The sequence below is a fragment of the Vanacampus margaritifer genome, chromosome 7 (genome assembly GCF_051991255.1).
Source record: "Vanacampus margaritifer isolate UIUO_Vmar chromosome 7, RoL_Vmar_1.0, whole genome shotgun sequence".
Taxonomy (NCBI): Eukaryota; Metazoa; Chordata; class Actinopteri; order Syngnathiformes; family Syngnathidae; genus Vanacampus; species Vanacampus margaritifer.
In genome coordinates, this window is record NC_135438.1 from 16,524,750 (window position 1) to 16,541,833 (window position 17,084).

At 38.9% G+C, this 17,084-nt stretch overlaps 1 protein-coding gene across 2 annotated transcripts; it reads left to right on the forward strand.

The window, feature by feature from the left end:
* The first annotated feature begins 430 nt into the window (after positions 1-430).
* tecrb (trans-2,3-enoyl-CoA reductase b) lies at positions 431-16,843 on the forward strand. Of its 2 annotated transcripts, XM_077570619.1 has the most exons (12): positions 431-543; positions 6,177-6,227; positions 10,057-10,108; positions 10,183-10,227; positions 11,616-11,719; positions 13,534-13,649; positions 13,734-13,839; positions 13,951-14,023; positions 14,114-14,157; positions 14,234-14,291; positions 15,335-15,423; positions 16,308-16,843. In XM_077570619.1, the coding sequence occupies exons 1-12, from the start codon at positions 529-531 to the stop codon at positions 16,479-16,481; spliced, it is 927 nt and encodes a 308-aa protein (XP_077426745.1). In that variant the 5' UTR covers positions 431-528; the 3' UTR covers positions 16,482-16,843. The 2 variants fall into 2 exon arrangements, with proteins under 2 accessions (XP_077426745.1, XP_077426744.1); XM_077570618.1 differs by lacking the exon at positions 431-543 and having other exon boundaries at positions 5,928-6,227.
* The last annotated feature ends 241 nt before the right edge of the window (positions 16,844-17,084 follow it).

A 17,084-nucleotide genomic window follows, 5' to 3' on the forward strand; every position in this document is an offset into this window, starting at 1 on the left:
ACATAGAACACTGAATAAACAATGTAATACATTAACACATACGCAACACTCTAAACCGGTTGTTCTGTCTCAACCAAATGCAAAGTGCTGAGTTTAACATTTTGTTCAGTAGGGTGTGGCCCAGATTTTTGCACACTAGTGAGGTATGTAAATAGTCGTTACTCAAGATAGGGAGCGAGAAAGTCTGGTTACCGCTCGATCTTTTGATACAGAGCAATAAATCAAATTATGAGATGGTTTCATTGCCCCCCCCCCCCAAAAAAAGACAACATTTCACACATTTCGCCATTATAAAGTACATTTCTGAGCACATTGTACATGTTTAATTTGACAAAGACCTCAAAATTTACTGAAGTCCAATTCGCTACGAAGGAGACACTGAGCGTATTCTTCCGGTTTACACTAACCATGATTGGCTAATAGGCATAGTTTAGCCCGCCCCATATCCTCTCGGCGTCTGGGATCCCAGTTCTCTGATTGGAGGTTGCAGTGTCGATCATTTGGGATACCAAGGAAAGGGCTGACAAGATGAAGCACTACGAGGTGAGTAGTGACCAAGAATCACTCAACTAACAATGGAGCTTACATTGATTTGACCAGTTTAATGAATTGTTTTGTGTGAATGTATCGCAGCGAACACCCTGTTAAATGTACATCTTTGGCAATACAAGAGTTAGCGTAGTTACAGCACGCGGCAATTTACACCGCCTGTGATTGCTATGACCGAAGGAAGCTTTGTGGCTTAGCATGCGCGGACAACACCGGTTTCGGTTTTATTGTTGAATTTACCCTCTTGTTAACTAGTGAGTCGTAGTTTGATGTGTCGTGTTTCTTCAATACGCAATTTCCCTAAACATATTTGTAATCTGAAGACATCCATTTATGATTAGCATAATGCGCTGCATCACCGCCATCTCTGGCTGGAATGACTCATGGCGGGTTTTATCATGTTATTACTCAATAATCCAGTTGATAAAACAGTCCAGTTTCAACGGTCCCATTGGCCCAGTGAAGAAGATTACTCACACCTCTGCAAATGAAGAAGCAATTCGCGTGATTTGACCTTGTGGATTGCACAACCAAAACAATACAAGCACTGGAAGATAAAGAATATGTCCCTGAGTTTCAAGAGCTCCGAAATTTAGCAGACAGGGTTGAAGTGGAATGACAGAAACTGACCCAACCAGTGTCTCCTGATCTAGGTGGGTTTATGAACCTGAGGGGGAAATGGAACAACAACACATAAATGATACAAGTTAAGGTTGCATGTGTAGACCTCATAAATAAATGAATTATAAAGTGCAGGATAAATTAAATCCTGGTAAGTAGCAGCACATTTGGTAAATAGGAAATGGACTGACCTTATAGATGAGCATAGGTCAATTTTTTTTTTTACCCTTATGGTTAAGGAACATATTCTTTTATCATATTAGGCAGGGTATTCATTTAATATATTTATTATTATGGTCGCCGTTAGCAGTAGTGTAGAAGGGCACTGAATTTTACTGCAATATGTATAGTGCCAAATTGTACCCAAAATATCAGCACAGCTATGCAAAGCTCTATCTGGACATGAATAACAATGCAAGCTAGTCCCAAAAAGTTCTTGTTATGGATTGTTTTTAATAATATATTACATTATTGGTCTTCATTATACTTGCACCAATGTGCCCATAGATGTGCAATTTGAAGTATCTCAACCATTGTAAATGACAACAATATGGATTTGCTTTATATTTGAGATTATTATTGTTAATAGTGGTAGTAGTATTGGGTTGGTTATTATTAGTGTCCTTTACTGGGTATAATTAGCCACAATTCAAAGCAGTACAGTTCATTTTGACTTTCTGTGGTACTGTCTAGAACAGTAAACTCATATCTGTTCACCTGGTCACCAATGGTTAATTTTTCATTAGAGAAAGTAAAATGTAAAGTGTGCCTTCTGTGGTTTACTCTTCTACATTTTTTTCATGAAAAGAAAGTAAAAAGGTTACATACTTTAGTTTATTATCACTAATATATCATGAACAAAACATACAATGATTGTTAATTGGTTATTTATTGTCATGGGTCTTATTGGGACAAAAAAATCTCACAAAGTATTTTTTTGTACATAAAAAAAATACACAAAAAAACAAATCAGTATTGTATCAGATCAAAATTGTTCGGTATCGCCCATCGCTATTTTCTTGAAATGAAAATCGGTATAATGTAATTATGTTTTCCAATATTATTTTATTATGAATCTTTCTCTAAGCTACTGTTTCTATCTCACTGTGGTATTGAGCAGAACTTCCTAAAGCTGACGCCGTGTTCTTCTAGTTGAGACTGAACCAACAGCACCTCTGCTGGTGGAAGCCAACTCCATTTTGACCCAGCTGATAAGAAAAACAACAATTCTACTCAACAATTATTATCATGCCAATCCCTATCTTTTAAAAAAAAAATATATTCTTTTTTTGTAAAATTTAACCCTGACTGAACTAACTAGAATCCTTCTCCCTTATAGATAAACTGTCTCTAGTCGTTGCCTTAACTTCAAAATTGGCTCCCAATATTCAAACTATGATGATTTGGTAATCAGTATCTTACCTTGCAGAGGGTTCTGGCAAATGAGTCAGTCTTTGATTGTGTTCACCGTACCAAGAGCTGTTGGTCAATTCTCCTCGCGTCGCCCTCTCAGCTCATCGTGCCTTAGGCTGACAGGCTGTTGCTATTAGCTTGAGCCTTTATATAGACAAGGATGAGCGGGTGTGTGGGGTATAGAGTAGCCATGGATATGCCTGGATGCTTGGCTCAGAGAACAGTATCATGGGGCCATATGCCCCCAACTTGTCGTTTTAAATGCTTTCCTTCAATATACATACAATCTTGTCTTCTGTAATTAGAGTACTTTGTAAAACAACCAATTGAAGTAATCAGAAAAATTTGTGGACAAAAATATGGCCAAAATACATAAAAATGGTGTTAAGGATTTAACTGTATGACTTCCTCCACCAAGCGCAATGGTGAGAGAGGTATTTATTTGTTTTTAATTATGAAACAGAATTTCATAAAACTGTCGAGTGAAGGAAAATATTTTGAGGTAGAGTCCATTAAATTCTAGTATGACTCAATTCAAAAGTTAAAGGTAAAGTTGTTTTTTTTTGGGGGGGGGGGGTCTTTTTTTTTTTTTTTTAATTTTAATTTTAATTTTTTTTTTTACCTTGAAACCACCATTGCTCCTCTATTGCTAATAGCAGTCCTGTAGAGCATTTACTAATATCTTTTATTAGCGATGTGACAAGATTTTCCCAAAATGTCAGTCAAAATGATGAGTTTGGTTGGAATGACCACGTAAACCTGAGTATGACACTTGTTAAAGTTTTTATCTCAAAAATGCTTTCAAATTAGAGTTAAAACAAAAAAGATAAAATTGTCATTTCTCAACATATCCCCTTGACCCTTTGGTTTCATCTGTTACCCGGGAATTGTCTGGCAATTTGCAGTTAAAAAAAATCCACCAATATGCTCTTAAGCCCTTATCCCACTGACGGGGTGAACGTTTGCGAAGCTAGAACATTTTGATTCCTTCTCAGGGTTCGTTCAAGATCGCAACGGTCTCTAAAAGTTTGCCTAATGTTTTAATGGATTTTCTTTGCAAGAAAATTTTGAAGATGTTAAATATTTCTTTGCGGCAAAAAAACACAAAAACATTAAAACTGTTGTCAAACGTTTAAAGAACATTTAGCTAAGCGTTTGCTACGTTTGCTTAATGTTTTTTCTTGTTGCAAGAACATTTTTAACATGTTCAGAATTTCCTTGCAACAAGAAAAAAACATGTTGGTGAACGTTTAGAGAACATTTGGTGAACATTGCTGCCTTGAACGAACCCTGACAAGAAATCAACATTTGGTAGCTTTGCAAATGTTCGCCCATTGTTTTGTTTTAAGGGCCGAAATTCTCAGGGATTCTCCAAGTTGACTTTTCACACGGAGTCAATTTCAGTAGCACAAATGAAAAATTATTCATGAGAAGAAGAATTTTAGTTAGTTTTTTCATTCATTTATTTGTTATGGAGGATTTTAGAGGCATTTGAAGTCCCATTTACATATATATATATATATATATATATATATATATATATATATATATATATATTAATTTTAGAAAATTCCACAAAGATTGCAGTTATATTGCTACTTATCCTATCTATCTATCTAGCTATTGAAGAGGAATAAATTTATTTGTCCTCTTTACGTGTTCCAAAAATATCAAGACAGATTTAATGTAAGAAAAAACACCTTTGCAAAAATGATTTAATAAAACAGAGATCTCTGGACATCGTGACAGACTCCAAACATCACGTAACAGGTGGAATTTCAGAGTGCTGAATGTGTCTTTCGCGGGGAAAAATGGCTTCTTATAGTTAAACAGACCGCCTCTCTTTCATTTGTAGACAAGACATACTCTCTGGGTACTTTTCCGTGAGCGATGGTGCAAACAGAGTCAGGGGTGTGTGTGTTCGAAGCAGATTCTGTTCTCAAGGACCAAATGTGTTTTCGCACAGAACACTGAGAAGGAATTTTTTTAGACTAAACAATATGTTCCAGCTTAGTTTGAGGTCAAATTATACTGAGTTCAACACTATCTCACATCTATAAAACATTTCGACATGGTTAATATAAAGAATTAAAATGTTAATAATGTATAACAATGGTTAATATATGAAATAAAGAATTCAAATGTTAATAATATCTAACACTATCTAGCTATCTAGCTAAATATATATCGTGCTAACTATGCAGTGCTCCATATTTTATTTCTCTTCTTGATGAGGAATTTGTTTTCTCGTTTTTGCGATCAGAACCACAATGGAATCGCTAACCCATGCCTCAGATTAATGTAAATATAATTTACTCTGTATACTCTACTCTGAACAATTTAGATCATTCTCCATTAGACAGAATGTAGCCTGCAAACTAACAAACAATATGGCGCTCCATGAATCACTTTTGACAGGTCAACCATACCAAATAGCTGCGCTCTACTGAGTAGCATTCTGTTTTTATTATACAACTTGTGAGCTTGTGAGTGATGTGAAAATGCGTTGGCACATTAAAATTCAACGTTCATTGACAATGACAATTTTATATCCGACAGACAATAAACACGTCTGAGCTGAAGCACCACGTTGCAAGGTGTAACTATGTCTTTTGTGGAGAAATGACAACTGTATGAGCAACTGTTGATCATCAAGGGGTGGGGAGGCACGGGTGGGCTTCACCGGGGGAATGCCCTAACTTAGCTAGGAGAATCTGTGGTATTATCACCCTTGGGTGGCAGGAAAGGGGCACTCCCTCTGTGTGTGAAAGAAGAGAAAAGACGGTTTGAAGCTACCAGTTAACCAACAGAACCTGTTGAAGAAGGCAGGTGTTTTTTAGACTCAAATGGCAGTGCTGATCTAATGACATCACCCCGTAGACATATGGGGTGAGGGTCAGTGGCAAGCTGGTTGTGCAGAGTTAGCAGCAGATTTTATATTTAGCCGCAGAGAGAGGAGGAGAGGAGGAGATGGGGTCGAACGGTGTTGGTTGTCATAACACCTCTCTCCCTTCTGACCACTTCGCTGTAGACTAGACTGAGCGGTGTCAGAATGTTTTTATTTGTAAGATTGGAGGTGGCGGGTGAACATTGCATAATCAAATCAACTCCATAATCACGAGTCTGCTCGAGAAGTTTGCAGATGGTCATTCTCAATCTGCAACTATGCGCACACATGTGTCCACTCCACTCTCCAGGGGTCGGCTGGCAGTTAAAATAAGCAGTTGGCCAGAAGTGAAGGAATGAGACAGGGACAGCCAGCAAGGGTGGGACGGGGTGGTTGGATGAGGTAGAGGAGGAAGAGGGAGGGGCTGCCAAAACACCAAGCATGGGGGAGACAGATTTATTTCCACAGCTGAGTGCAGCAACTCTCCTCTTGGGTTCACAGTGGTTCTCGTCTTGACACTTGGGTGGTGGGGAGAAGGGAATAAAGTGAGTCCAGAAACTGGACCGTTAACATGGATGCCCTCGCGCTTGAGGCTGCCATTGGGAAAAAGCCAGCAAATGGGGCAGCGGCTGCACCTGTACTGGCCCCTGCACCGGTCAAACGTAAACCTGCTAAAAAAGCTAAAAAGGCTGTTGTTTTCTTTGAGGTGGAGATACTTGATGCCAAGACTAAGGACAAGCTCTGCTTCCTGGACAAGGTGAGCAACAACATCTTTAACTATTTTCACTAACACTCACGTTACACTTTGAATATTTAATTGTTTGCATGGCTTGGGTATGTCAATGCTTTTGACACACAAATGAGGTAATCCTTTTTTAATGTGAAAATATCCCAACGTGTCAGTGAGAGTCAAACCTTTTTTGGAACATTGTGAAGCTGCCTCAGTTGTCGTCAGTGTGTGCAACTGTAAACCCACACTTTCACACGTGACCCAACTCTGCCTGCTTGGTGGCCTGACCACAATCTTGAAAAGTACAGATACACAGCGGTGGGCATTCCGTCACAACTGACAGACTGTCCGTTGGGTACAGACTGACAGAATGTCCACCTATTTCTGGTTACTGTTGCGCCATAATAGGCCGTGTCCCAATACTCGCACTTCCACCCTTGTGCCCCTCAATTGCGAATTCCCATTAATGGGGGCGAGTGTTTAGGGTGTGTCGGTTCTCTGAGTGCGGCCCAGAGTGCTTCGGAGAACTGAGACACCCTACACACTCACACCCATCAACGGGAACGCGCAATTGAACGGCACAAGGGTGAAAGTGCAAATATTGGGACGCGGCCTATATGTCGCAACAGTAACCGGAAACAGCGTAGGTGTATGACTTCTACGCCTTTGTGGTGGAACAGTGATGACAAAACTGTGGTTAAAATAAAATGGCGGACTGGCGATTACAGTTGGGCTGACAGAGCGAAGATGACGGAAGGTTGCCCAGGGCACTGACGAATGATGGACCAGCAACATTTTGTAAAATGACAACCTCTGCAGATTCAATATACAGTGGATCCTCAGTTTATTGGTACGGCACCAATATAACCCAAATTCGTACTCTATGGCCTATCACTAACCTATACTAAAGCAGTAGTGAAGTTAGAATTCCAAATATTTGTTTGAAAATCACTTCTTGGTTTGAAGTATTAAACAATCAAATGGAAAAACAATAAGTACGGCAGTAACTGAGCATGCCTTCATGTTCCTGTGCCTAATTCATTCCGCGCCATTTGTGACTTCAACAAAATGTAAACCGAAGACCCCCTCTAAGAATGAAAGTGCACTGACACCATTCTTGATAAACTGTTTTAACAATCAGTGATTGGGCAGTAAGAAACTCTAAATTGGTGGCTAAGGCTGAGTGACTAGAGTGGTTCATCCAATGTCTGAAGGGTCGGCACCCACTGTCTACTGTCAAAGTGTCCTTGGGCAAGACACTAAACCTTTATTAGTAGGGTCATGAAGCACCTTGCATGGCAGGAACTGCCCCTATCGGTGTATGAATGGGTGAAGGAAAGGCCTCTGAAAAGCGCTTTGGGCACTGTGATATAAGTGCACTTCATCTACCATTTAAATCTGAGTTCTCTTCATTTTGGCAAATTGTTCAAACTTTGTAGGAACAGTTCATGGAGGACCGTTTTCTATTCTAACATGATTGTGCCATAATATAAAAAGCAAGGTCCACAAAGGCTTGATTGGGTAAGCTTGGTGTGGAAGAACTTCAACATCCTGATTTCTATTCTATCAAACATCTTGAGGATAAACTAGAACAAAGATGGTGAGTCATTAGATCCTCTCTCAGGCCCAAAACCGGTGACTCTGACCTCGCACATGTTTATCTGGAAGGATTCATCGACAAAAATTCCCAGACATCCCAAGATATTGTTGAAAGCCCGGGGAAACCACCATAAATACCGCTGGTGTCCCTTCCTCACATCAATGTAATGTCCAGATGCCCTCCCTTGTGTTCATATTGTTTACGTGCCAACAAGAAATTAAACAAAACTGTTGTTTACACATCAGTATGTCATTTTCTTTCAGTGTGTCACACAACACAAAAAATGGACACACGGCACCGCAATAGATCAATGGCCTCTACTTTGTAGCGCTTATCATAGCTCACCTGTTTTTAAAAGCTGAGCCGTAATTGGTTGTTACCTGAGCTTTGAAGGATGCAATTGTATGTCGGTGCTTCTGTTAGTGTTGAACTTGAGGCCAACATAGAAGGAATTGTGGGTGTCAACACTTTAGCAGGACTTTCATCCTCAATGGCAGTATCACTGTATTACTGTATATCTGATGTGACAGAACAACACGTTTTGATTGCCCCACGGTCAAACCAGCATCTCATGACGGGTTAATTTGAATTAGGAAGCATTCCTGTAGATTATTTATCACTTAAATATATAACCAGTTCTTATCCATGTCTTATTTTAGTCCTACATGTAAGGTTTGTAAATCGGTCCTGTGTGTGTGTGTACAGTTACATTAGCTATGTTTACAACTGGCTTCCCTTTCACTTGGGGCTGATTGGCCTTATATAAGGTTTTTGTTGTTTCCAGAATCAAACTATGGTGTTGCTTAGTAGAAATTTCCATCACCAAATCTCTTATGTAGTTCATTGCGTTTGGGGTTGGATTTCCAAATGTGCTTTCTACAATCTGATATCTTGGAGACACTTTATAGCCATTTACCTCCCTGCAGTGTATTGGAAAGGTGACCCAATACTTTTGTCCATCTAGTGTATGCCAAATATAGAAAGGAGGACGTTGCAGTGGTAGGGGATTGTTTCTTTAAATGGTTTATCATGTCTAGTCAGGGTTTATAGGACAAAGCCGTGATCTGAGCACCTAACGAGGCCCAGATAGTTGTAGAGTTTGTATGCACTTAATCCGAAAGGGGCAGTTTTTTTTTTTTAAGCGATGTCATTCTGTTGAAAATGCTGCAGGGTCTTCAGAATGACATGGACAGAATTGGAGCTTGCTAGTCTTTCAAAGCTGGGCTACAGTCTTTTAATGAGACGGCTTTGCAAAACACATCTTGTCACTGGCAAGATTGCATTGTACACATTCAATTCTGTTCAGTTGATCGATACAAGGTAGAAATAGACCGATATGGATTTGTCAGGGCCGATACAATACCGATTATTAGTAGTCAAGGATGCCATAACAGATATTTGGAGCCAATATTCATTTTCACTACAAGTGAAAAAATTGGCATCAACATTTAAAAAAAGAGAAACACCAGCTCTATTTTTTTAAGCATGCGTTTATTAAGCAACTTTTAGGGTTTGTAAAATATTGGGAGTTTCAAAAAAAATCTTAGTCAGTAGACATCTTTTGTTTTAAAAGTCTAACAAAAAGTTGAGGGATCTCCCAGGGGCAGTAGCATGTCTTAAGTAAATAGCTCCCTATTGTTTTCTACAGTAACATTTTTTTTTTACATTTCAAAATATCTCAAGCATTCAAATTTTACCAATCTTAATTTTAATTTCAAACAAAAAGTGCTGAGTCTCAGGGTCAGCAGCATCTCTAAAAATGTAAATACCCAGTAATTACTTCCCTGAAGATAACACTTTTTTTTTTTAAAATGGATCTATTATCGGCCGTATCATTCTTCAAAATGGTCAATGCCGATAGAAGCCAAAATGCTGAATATTGGCGCAGATAATAAAAAAATGACTTGTTTTGCAGATTGATTTATTGCTTGCTTGATTTTTTTTTCTGAAGTATGCTAACATCAGCTCATTGTATGCCCATTAATTTGTGTATTGTCATCCCCAATTTTTGTTGTGCGTGTGTATGCTATGTTTTTTATTTTATCCGACTGGTTGCCGTCAGCCCGGCACGATGCCGTGTGCTTCGGCTGTGGCCATAGGATCCTTGAAACCCAAATACCAGCTGTTGGATCGGGTGTGTGGGCACAGCCAGAGCTAAATTTACCGCTAATCACTGTCATGAATGGAAAACTGTGTTGTTGTCCATTCCTCTGTATGCTCACGTCAATTTATTTGTCATGTTGTTGTTATTTGTAGGTGGAACCAAATGCCACCATTGGGGAGATCAAGTCTATGTTCCACAAGAGCCGTGAGTGTTCTCGCTATTGCCTCATACATCCTAACTAAGAGCAAGCCAATGTTCACACTGTCTGTCTGTTTTAGATCCTCAGTGGTACCCAGCCAGACAGTCCATTCGCCTCGACCCCAGTAAGTCGTTTGAGATGACTTTGATCAAGCCACACAGTCAATCAAGTCGACAGTGAAGCCGTTTATTGCAGGGGGATGTGTTCCAGATCCACTTGGAATTGGTGAAAATCCACAAAATAGAGGGAACATATATGTTTTAAAAAATAGTTTCAATTCCCCCACGCACATTAAACACATTCAAATGTACTATTAAACACACACTTTTTTTCTCATCACACAGCTCTCCAAATAAGGCCTGTTGAAGTTTCCTGTGACTGACACATGAAATAAAAGATAATCAAACGTATACAATTCCAATTCCAATGAAGTTGAGCCGTTGTGTTAAACATGAATTAAAAACAGAATACAATGATATGCAAATCATGTCCAGCCTATATTTAATTGAATACACTACAAAGACAAGATTTTATGTAATCTCTAAACTGATGGCAAATAATCATTCACTTAAAATGTTATGGCTGCAACATGTAATGTTAAAAAAAGCTGTTACAGGTGGCAAAAAAAATACTGAGAATGCTCATCAAACACCTGTTTGGAGCAGCCCACAGATGAACAAGCTAATGGGCTCTGCACACGGGAGGCGACAAGCCACAGCGAAATACGTACGTACCTGGTCGCCTCCCACGTCTCAGCACACGGGTCGCTCTCTTATTACAACAGATTTGATTGTCTATTCAATTGGAGGGCATCTAAACGTTTTCATTGTAAACACACGTTATTTCAGTATGAAGATCCATCCATTTCCTATATAATTTTATTATGATTATTATTATTATTAACTGTTGTTATTAACTGTTACAAAAACGGTAAAGAAAATTTACCGTACAAGTGAACCTTGTACCAACGAGCTCTCATGCACCAGCCTTTTTGTTGACGTTACGGAAATCATTGCGAGAAATATCATACATGATTGTTTTTTATTTATTACAAACCCATAGTCGGACACTGCTAAAATGAGCTCATCCATTTTACTGGATAGCCCACTGTGTAGCATGCCCTGCGTTTGTTGGCCCATCGGTGAGACCTTCGGTAATTGGTGGTTGCCCCCGGTGACAGCGACAAAAGGTGAACATTTTTTAACTTTGTAGTATCGCGCCGCAAGCTTACGCGTGCACGTGTACGAATGAGAAATGTCACATGCAGGGAATGTCACGTGTCGATTTTCGCCTTGTCGAGAGCGAGCGACGTCGCCTCCCGTGTGCTGAGCCCATAATTGAGAACATGTGGGTGCCGTGATTACCAGGTTCACCTCTTTTCTCAACAAATGCGTAAGAAAATAGTAGAAAAGTTTAAGGACAATGTTCCTCGATGTACAATTGCAAGGAATTTAGGGATTCCACCATTCACGTGTGTTCAGTGAATGTTAAGTAACAGTGTGCGTGTTTCAGAGGGGAAATCTCTAAAAGATGAGGACGTTCTGCAGCAGCTTCCTGTGGGGACCACAGCAACCTTTTACTTCCGAGACCTGGGGGCTCAAATCAGCTGGGTCACGGTAGGTACATGTTCTGCCACACACACGTACATACAGTAACCTCTAGCCAAGGTTGCTGAAATACATGCCACCTCAGCAGCAATAGCTCATTTCAACGTCGTTTATAATCTTCCAGTGGAGCTCGGCGATGATATTACAGTTCATGTTTTGCCTCTACTGCGAGTTGGAGGTTTCATGGTTTTTTTGCAAAGATTCCAAGGCTGCTGATATTAGCTAGTTAACTCATTTTAGCCGGGAGCGCATTACCGCGTTTTTACTGCTAGAACCGGGAGGGCTGTAGCGCTCTTTTAACTTGACAGCCGGGAAAGCGGATAGGTCATTTTGTTTTGTTTTGACAAATTCTCCGTCTCTTAACCGAAGAAATGCATCAGAATATACACTTGAGGGTGACGTGGGCCCCTTAGCATTAACTGGAATTTTATTCGAGCATTGATGGCTGACGCAGATTTGTGGGAGTTATGAAATAAATGACGGTGATAGACGGCACGCTGAGGACTTTGAACCAGTGGTACCAGTCGACAGTAGGGGTGTGCCAAAAAATCGATTCTCATAAGAATCACGATTCTCATTTAGTACGATTCAGAATGGATTTTAAATGTCCCAAAATCGATTTTATTTAAATTATTTTATACTGTCTTGCCTTTGTCTGTGTGTGCCTTTATTTGGAGCGCTGTTCATGTTGTACCCGGTTTGGCCACTGAGGGGCAGTGTGGTTTCATGCGGTCTGTTACACTGTTAAGTTGTAGCCACATTAGAGAGTCGAAGGAAAAAGTCACGATCAAGTTATTCCAATAAAAATTGTTTTTTTTCAGCGTGGAGCCGTTCTTTTGAGTGATAAAAGTGCCGCGAGTAGCTCGCTAATTAGCATTAGCGAGTCAGACTGGCGTAGATCATTACAATTCCTTGCAAATCTATAGATTGAAGCAAAAATCATTGTCAATCAAATCATTTTGAATCAAAAATCGTTCTTAATCAAAAATCGATTCTGAATTGAATCGCAGACCCAAAAATCGGAATCAAATCGAATCGTGAGACATTCAAAGATTCCCACCCCTAGTCGACAGTGTCATATTGTTTGTAGACAATGGGGACGCTGAAAATTTTGACGGCTTTGAAACGGAATGGACAACAAATAATTACCACTCGATTCCCCGAAGTTATTACAACTGCGCTCCAGTGTTGAAGGTAAAAATAACCGCAGATGCGACACAGTTGTATGTTGATTTTTTTTTAAATGCATTCAAGGTGTATAAAAATAAACTTAGTTTGTGTGAAAGCCACAGGTGTATGCGCTCACGTTTTTTTAAAAATTATGTTTCTATTCTGCAATATTTTAAAACAATTTAGTGTTTTTTGTTTTTAATCAGTGTTTTTAAGAATTTTTTTTTCTCCAATGCGTTTAAGTGGGCCTCAGTTATATGCTATGCATGGACCCGGCCGATCACAATCCCCCATAAATAGCGGGGTTCGGTTGTATAGTAAATAAACAAGTTTTTAAATAGATTTGATAGATCGCTCCATCTTATGATACATTTGGTGATTGGTTAATCGCTGATCGGTGATATGTAATCTGCTCCAAAATTTTGCCTACTAATGGTCATGGTGTGAAATGATAGTTATTTACTTGCAAAAAGAAACAAATGTTTTGGTGTTTGAGTTTGACACTTGCTTGATTCATTTTGACTTAATACAGCCACCAACCACATTTAGATGCACTTATACAATCTAAAGGCGATTTCTTATTCTAGATACAGCTCTTGGTGTCCATATTTGCTTAGTTCACCGTGACCAAGTGACTTTCTTGTGACTTCCAGGTCTTCCTGACAGAATACACCGGACCTCTTGTCATCTACCTGATGTTCTACTTCAGGGTCCCCTTCATCTACGCTCCCAAATATGATTTCACCACCAGTAAACACTGGGTCGTACAGTGAGCGTCTCGCAAAATATGGCTGACAGTGACACATTTAGCTCTGTTCCATCTTCGGACAACGTGCGCTTTTTCTTTTCCCAGTCTGGCCTGCATGTGCCACTCGTTCCACTACGTCAAGAGGCTGCTGGAGACGCTGTTCGTCCATCGCTTCTCTCACGGAACCATGCCACTACGCAATATCTTCAAGGTGAGACCGGTCGGTGACCTATGAGGGCAGTCGTCATATCACGTGATGGTGCACAGTAGTCTGTGTTGAGGCACGTTTAAGTGCTACTTTTAAAGATGTGTATATTTTCAGAATTGTACATACTATTGGGGCTTTGCGGCATGGATGGCTTATTACATCAATCACCCGCTTTATACACCACCAAGTGAGTACATTCGGTATTACTCACCCTGTACATAAATGTCTCCTTGGAATTTCATTCCCCATGTTTGTATGTTTTTATTTTGTATTCCAGTTTATGGTGAGCAACAGATCAGACTGGCTCTCATCTTATTTCTGGTAAGAATCTTTTCACTCAACGTGTGACAGACGCGTAGATCAATATGTTTCTGATCAATGACGTTCTCTTTCTCAGTTCTGTCAAATTGGCAACTTTTCCATCCACATCGCGCTTCGCAACCTCCGTCCGCCAGGTACACGTACTGTTGTCCCACATGACTGTGCAGTGAGAAATTGGGGTTTGTTTTAAGGGGTGCCGTCTTTGTAAAATAAATGAATGTGTATATTTGACAGGCTCTATTCTGGCTAAATGTAGATGAGTAAATTGGTACCATTAAAACAAACAAAAGAATACAGTATATCACTAATGACTAGGGATATAACGATAACGGCAATATTGTGATATCGCAATATTAAAACTACTACAATATCGTCATCTTCATGTCACGATATTAAAAGCAGCACATCTGTTAAAAAAGTCAGGTTGATTTCCGTTTGTGCATTTCTAGCACCCTCTGGTGGCTAGTTTTTTTTAGTGCAGTTTCATTTTCGTAAGGCATGTTTTGGCCCTTCTATGTTTAAAATCCGTGCTAATGGTCAGATGAAGGGGCACGTAATATGCTTGTGAACTGAGTCAATATGTGGAGGAAGTCGATGTGTGCTTGCATAAGCAAGTAAGTGCCTCAATATTAATATTAATATTAGTGTTATTAGAGATTGTAGGTTGTTGCTACAAAAGCTCAATATGGTGTCATTTTTTTAACATTGCCAACCTCCCAACAATATCGTGATAATTATCATATCGCGACCTTCATATCGTGATAATATTGTATCATGATGTTTGGATATCATTACATCCCTATTAATGACAATGTTGTCAACATGGGTTGCGTGCACATTCCTGTCACAAGGATATTTTATTTGGGACAATTATTTCTGAGTAAGAATCTAAACATGTATGAAAAGTTTAAATTTATTAAATTGAAAAAAACAACAACATGACATTTTAGCAAATCTCTATAAAATACAGTCATAAATAAAAGGTAAAATGTCTGTTTTGAAAAGTAAAAAAAGTTAAACGGGAATTAATTTCACTCTAAATTTAACTTGGAGATCAAATTCAACAGGTGTTATTATAAAATTAACTGTATTCTAAAATTCTATTTGCAGGTAAATGTGCACATATTTTTATAAATCTAAAAAAAAAAAAAATTTATCTCACTACCTTTTTATTCAGGTTCCAAGACCAGGAAGATACCTTACCCAACAAAGAACCCCTTTACCTGGATCTTCCTGCTGGTCTCCTGCCCCAACTACACTTACGAGGTTTTTTTTTTCTCTCTCTCATGGTGTTAACTTAAGTCTGAGTACATTCTAAAATGCTTAATAATGGTTATATAACAGTTATTTCAGAAAATCTTATTGAATGCTTTTTAATGCTATTTTAAATGCAACTTAAAACTAATTTAAAGCTCACATCGTACAGCATATACACACACATGCGCACACAATATGGAAACATATTAGGGCTCAGTTGATTGCAATTTTTACTGAACTCATAATTGCATGATTTCCGTACTTAACTCACAATTAATTACTCACTATATCTGTTCTAAATGTACTTTAAACTGTTTTGTTTTCCAAGTTTTTCATACTTGTTAACACAAACGTGGTCAAATATGGTTACCAAATACAAATGTGTTTGTATCTTTTAATTCATTAATACAGTAATTTTATATTAAGTCATTCAGTTATTTGAAGTTAAAAAGACATACTAAACACAATAGTTAAAAACATTGTGAAACATTGAATCAGATTTGTTGTGGTATTTGTCTGCCACTAGGTGGTATTAGTGTTTCATGTTGGACATTAGTAACAGGAACAGTCCATTTTTCTTTTCAAACTTAGAACAATTGGCATATGGATCATGAAGCAACTCAGACCTCAGGCTGTTTTGTTCATTGTAAATTGAAACTAGTCACCAATCCCCACAATTATGTATATTTTTTCATCACATTTATTATTGCTAAATTGTGGGAAAGCATGACTTCTTTGCATAATGTATGTGAAATGAAGCATTGACAAACAATGTTTTTATAACAATTAAATTTCCATTTTTAATGCCTCTAGACATCATATTCATTGATTTGTAATGTCATTTAAGGCCATAATTTTAGCAAACTCATTTACTGACCTGCGTGTTGTTGCAGTTGGGATCTTGGCTGGGCTTCACGCTGATGACTCAGTGTCTGCCTGTGGCCTTCTTCACTTTGGTGGGCTTCATTCAGATGACCGTGTGGGCCAAGGGAAAGCACCGCAGCTACCTGAAGGAATTCCGTGATTACCCTCCTCTCCGATCACCCATCCTGCCTTTTGTCCTGTAGGCGGCCACTCCTTAATCTGAATCAGCTTCCACCGCTCTACCCAGACCTGAAGAGCATCATCTCCCTTTGTTTCGCCCCCAATTCTGCACTGGAAGTACATTGACTGAAAACATGCTTGCGTGCTGCTTGCATAATCCAGATAATGCTAACTGTTTAACGCATCAAAACAACCCATTTTGCCTGGTTCTTTGGATTATTTTGCTAGAGATGTTCTGACCTCCCAATGAGCTTGTGTGCACTGAAATACACTGTACAGGTCACACAGGTCTGGTTTTTGTTTTGATGTTCAGGAATGTATAAATTGTTCATTCATTCATCCCCAAAAAAAAAAGTAATTTATTAATAAAAAGGAACCAAACCTGTGTCTGGTTTTGATGATTCTGTTTCTGTCTACAATAAGTAGCGGTTGAAAATGTTACAGAATTAAACATGTCTTTGTCATGAGACTAAACACCAAAGCGTGCATGTTATGCAGAACAGCATCAATTACACTTTTTTTCCCGCATGACAATAACAAAATGACTTTATTTACTGCTCACATATGATCAAGGCATTTCTCTCACTTTCTGCCTTTTGTCTTCTCAATCCTCGTACCCTTTAGTT

What these genes read in the sequence shown, in the direction of transcription:
- tecrb (XM_077570618.1), top strand. Translation starts at nt 6,042, where the DNA reads ATGGATGCCCTCGCGCTTGAGGCTGCCATTGGGAAAAAGCCAGCAAAT. An exon ending in GTCCATTCGCCTCGACCCCA is followed by an intron (nt 10,228 to 11,615) that starts GTAAGTCGTTTG and finishes TGCGTGTTTCAG; the next exon opens with AGGGGAAATCTCTAAAAGAT. An exon ending in CTCAAATCAGCTGGGTCACG is followed by an intron (nt 11,720 to 13,533) that starts GTAGGTACATGT and finishes TGTGACTTCCAG; the next exon opens with GTCTTCCTGACAGAATACAC.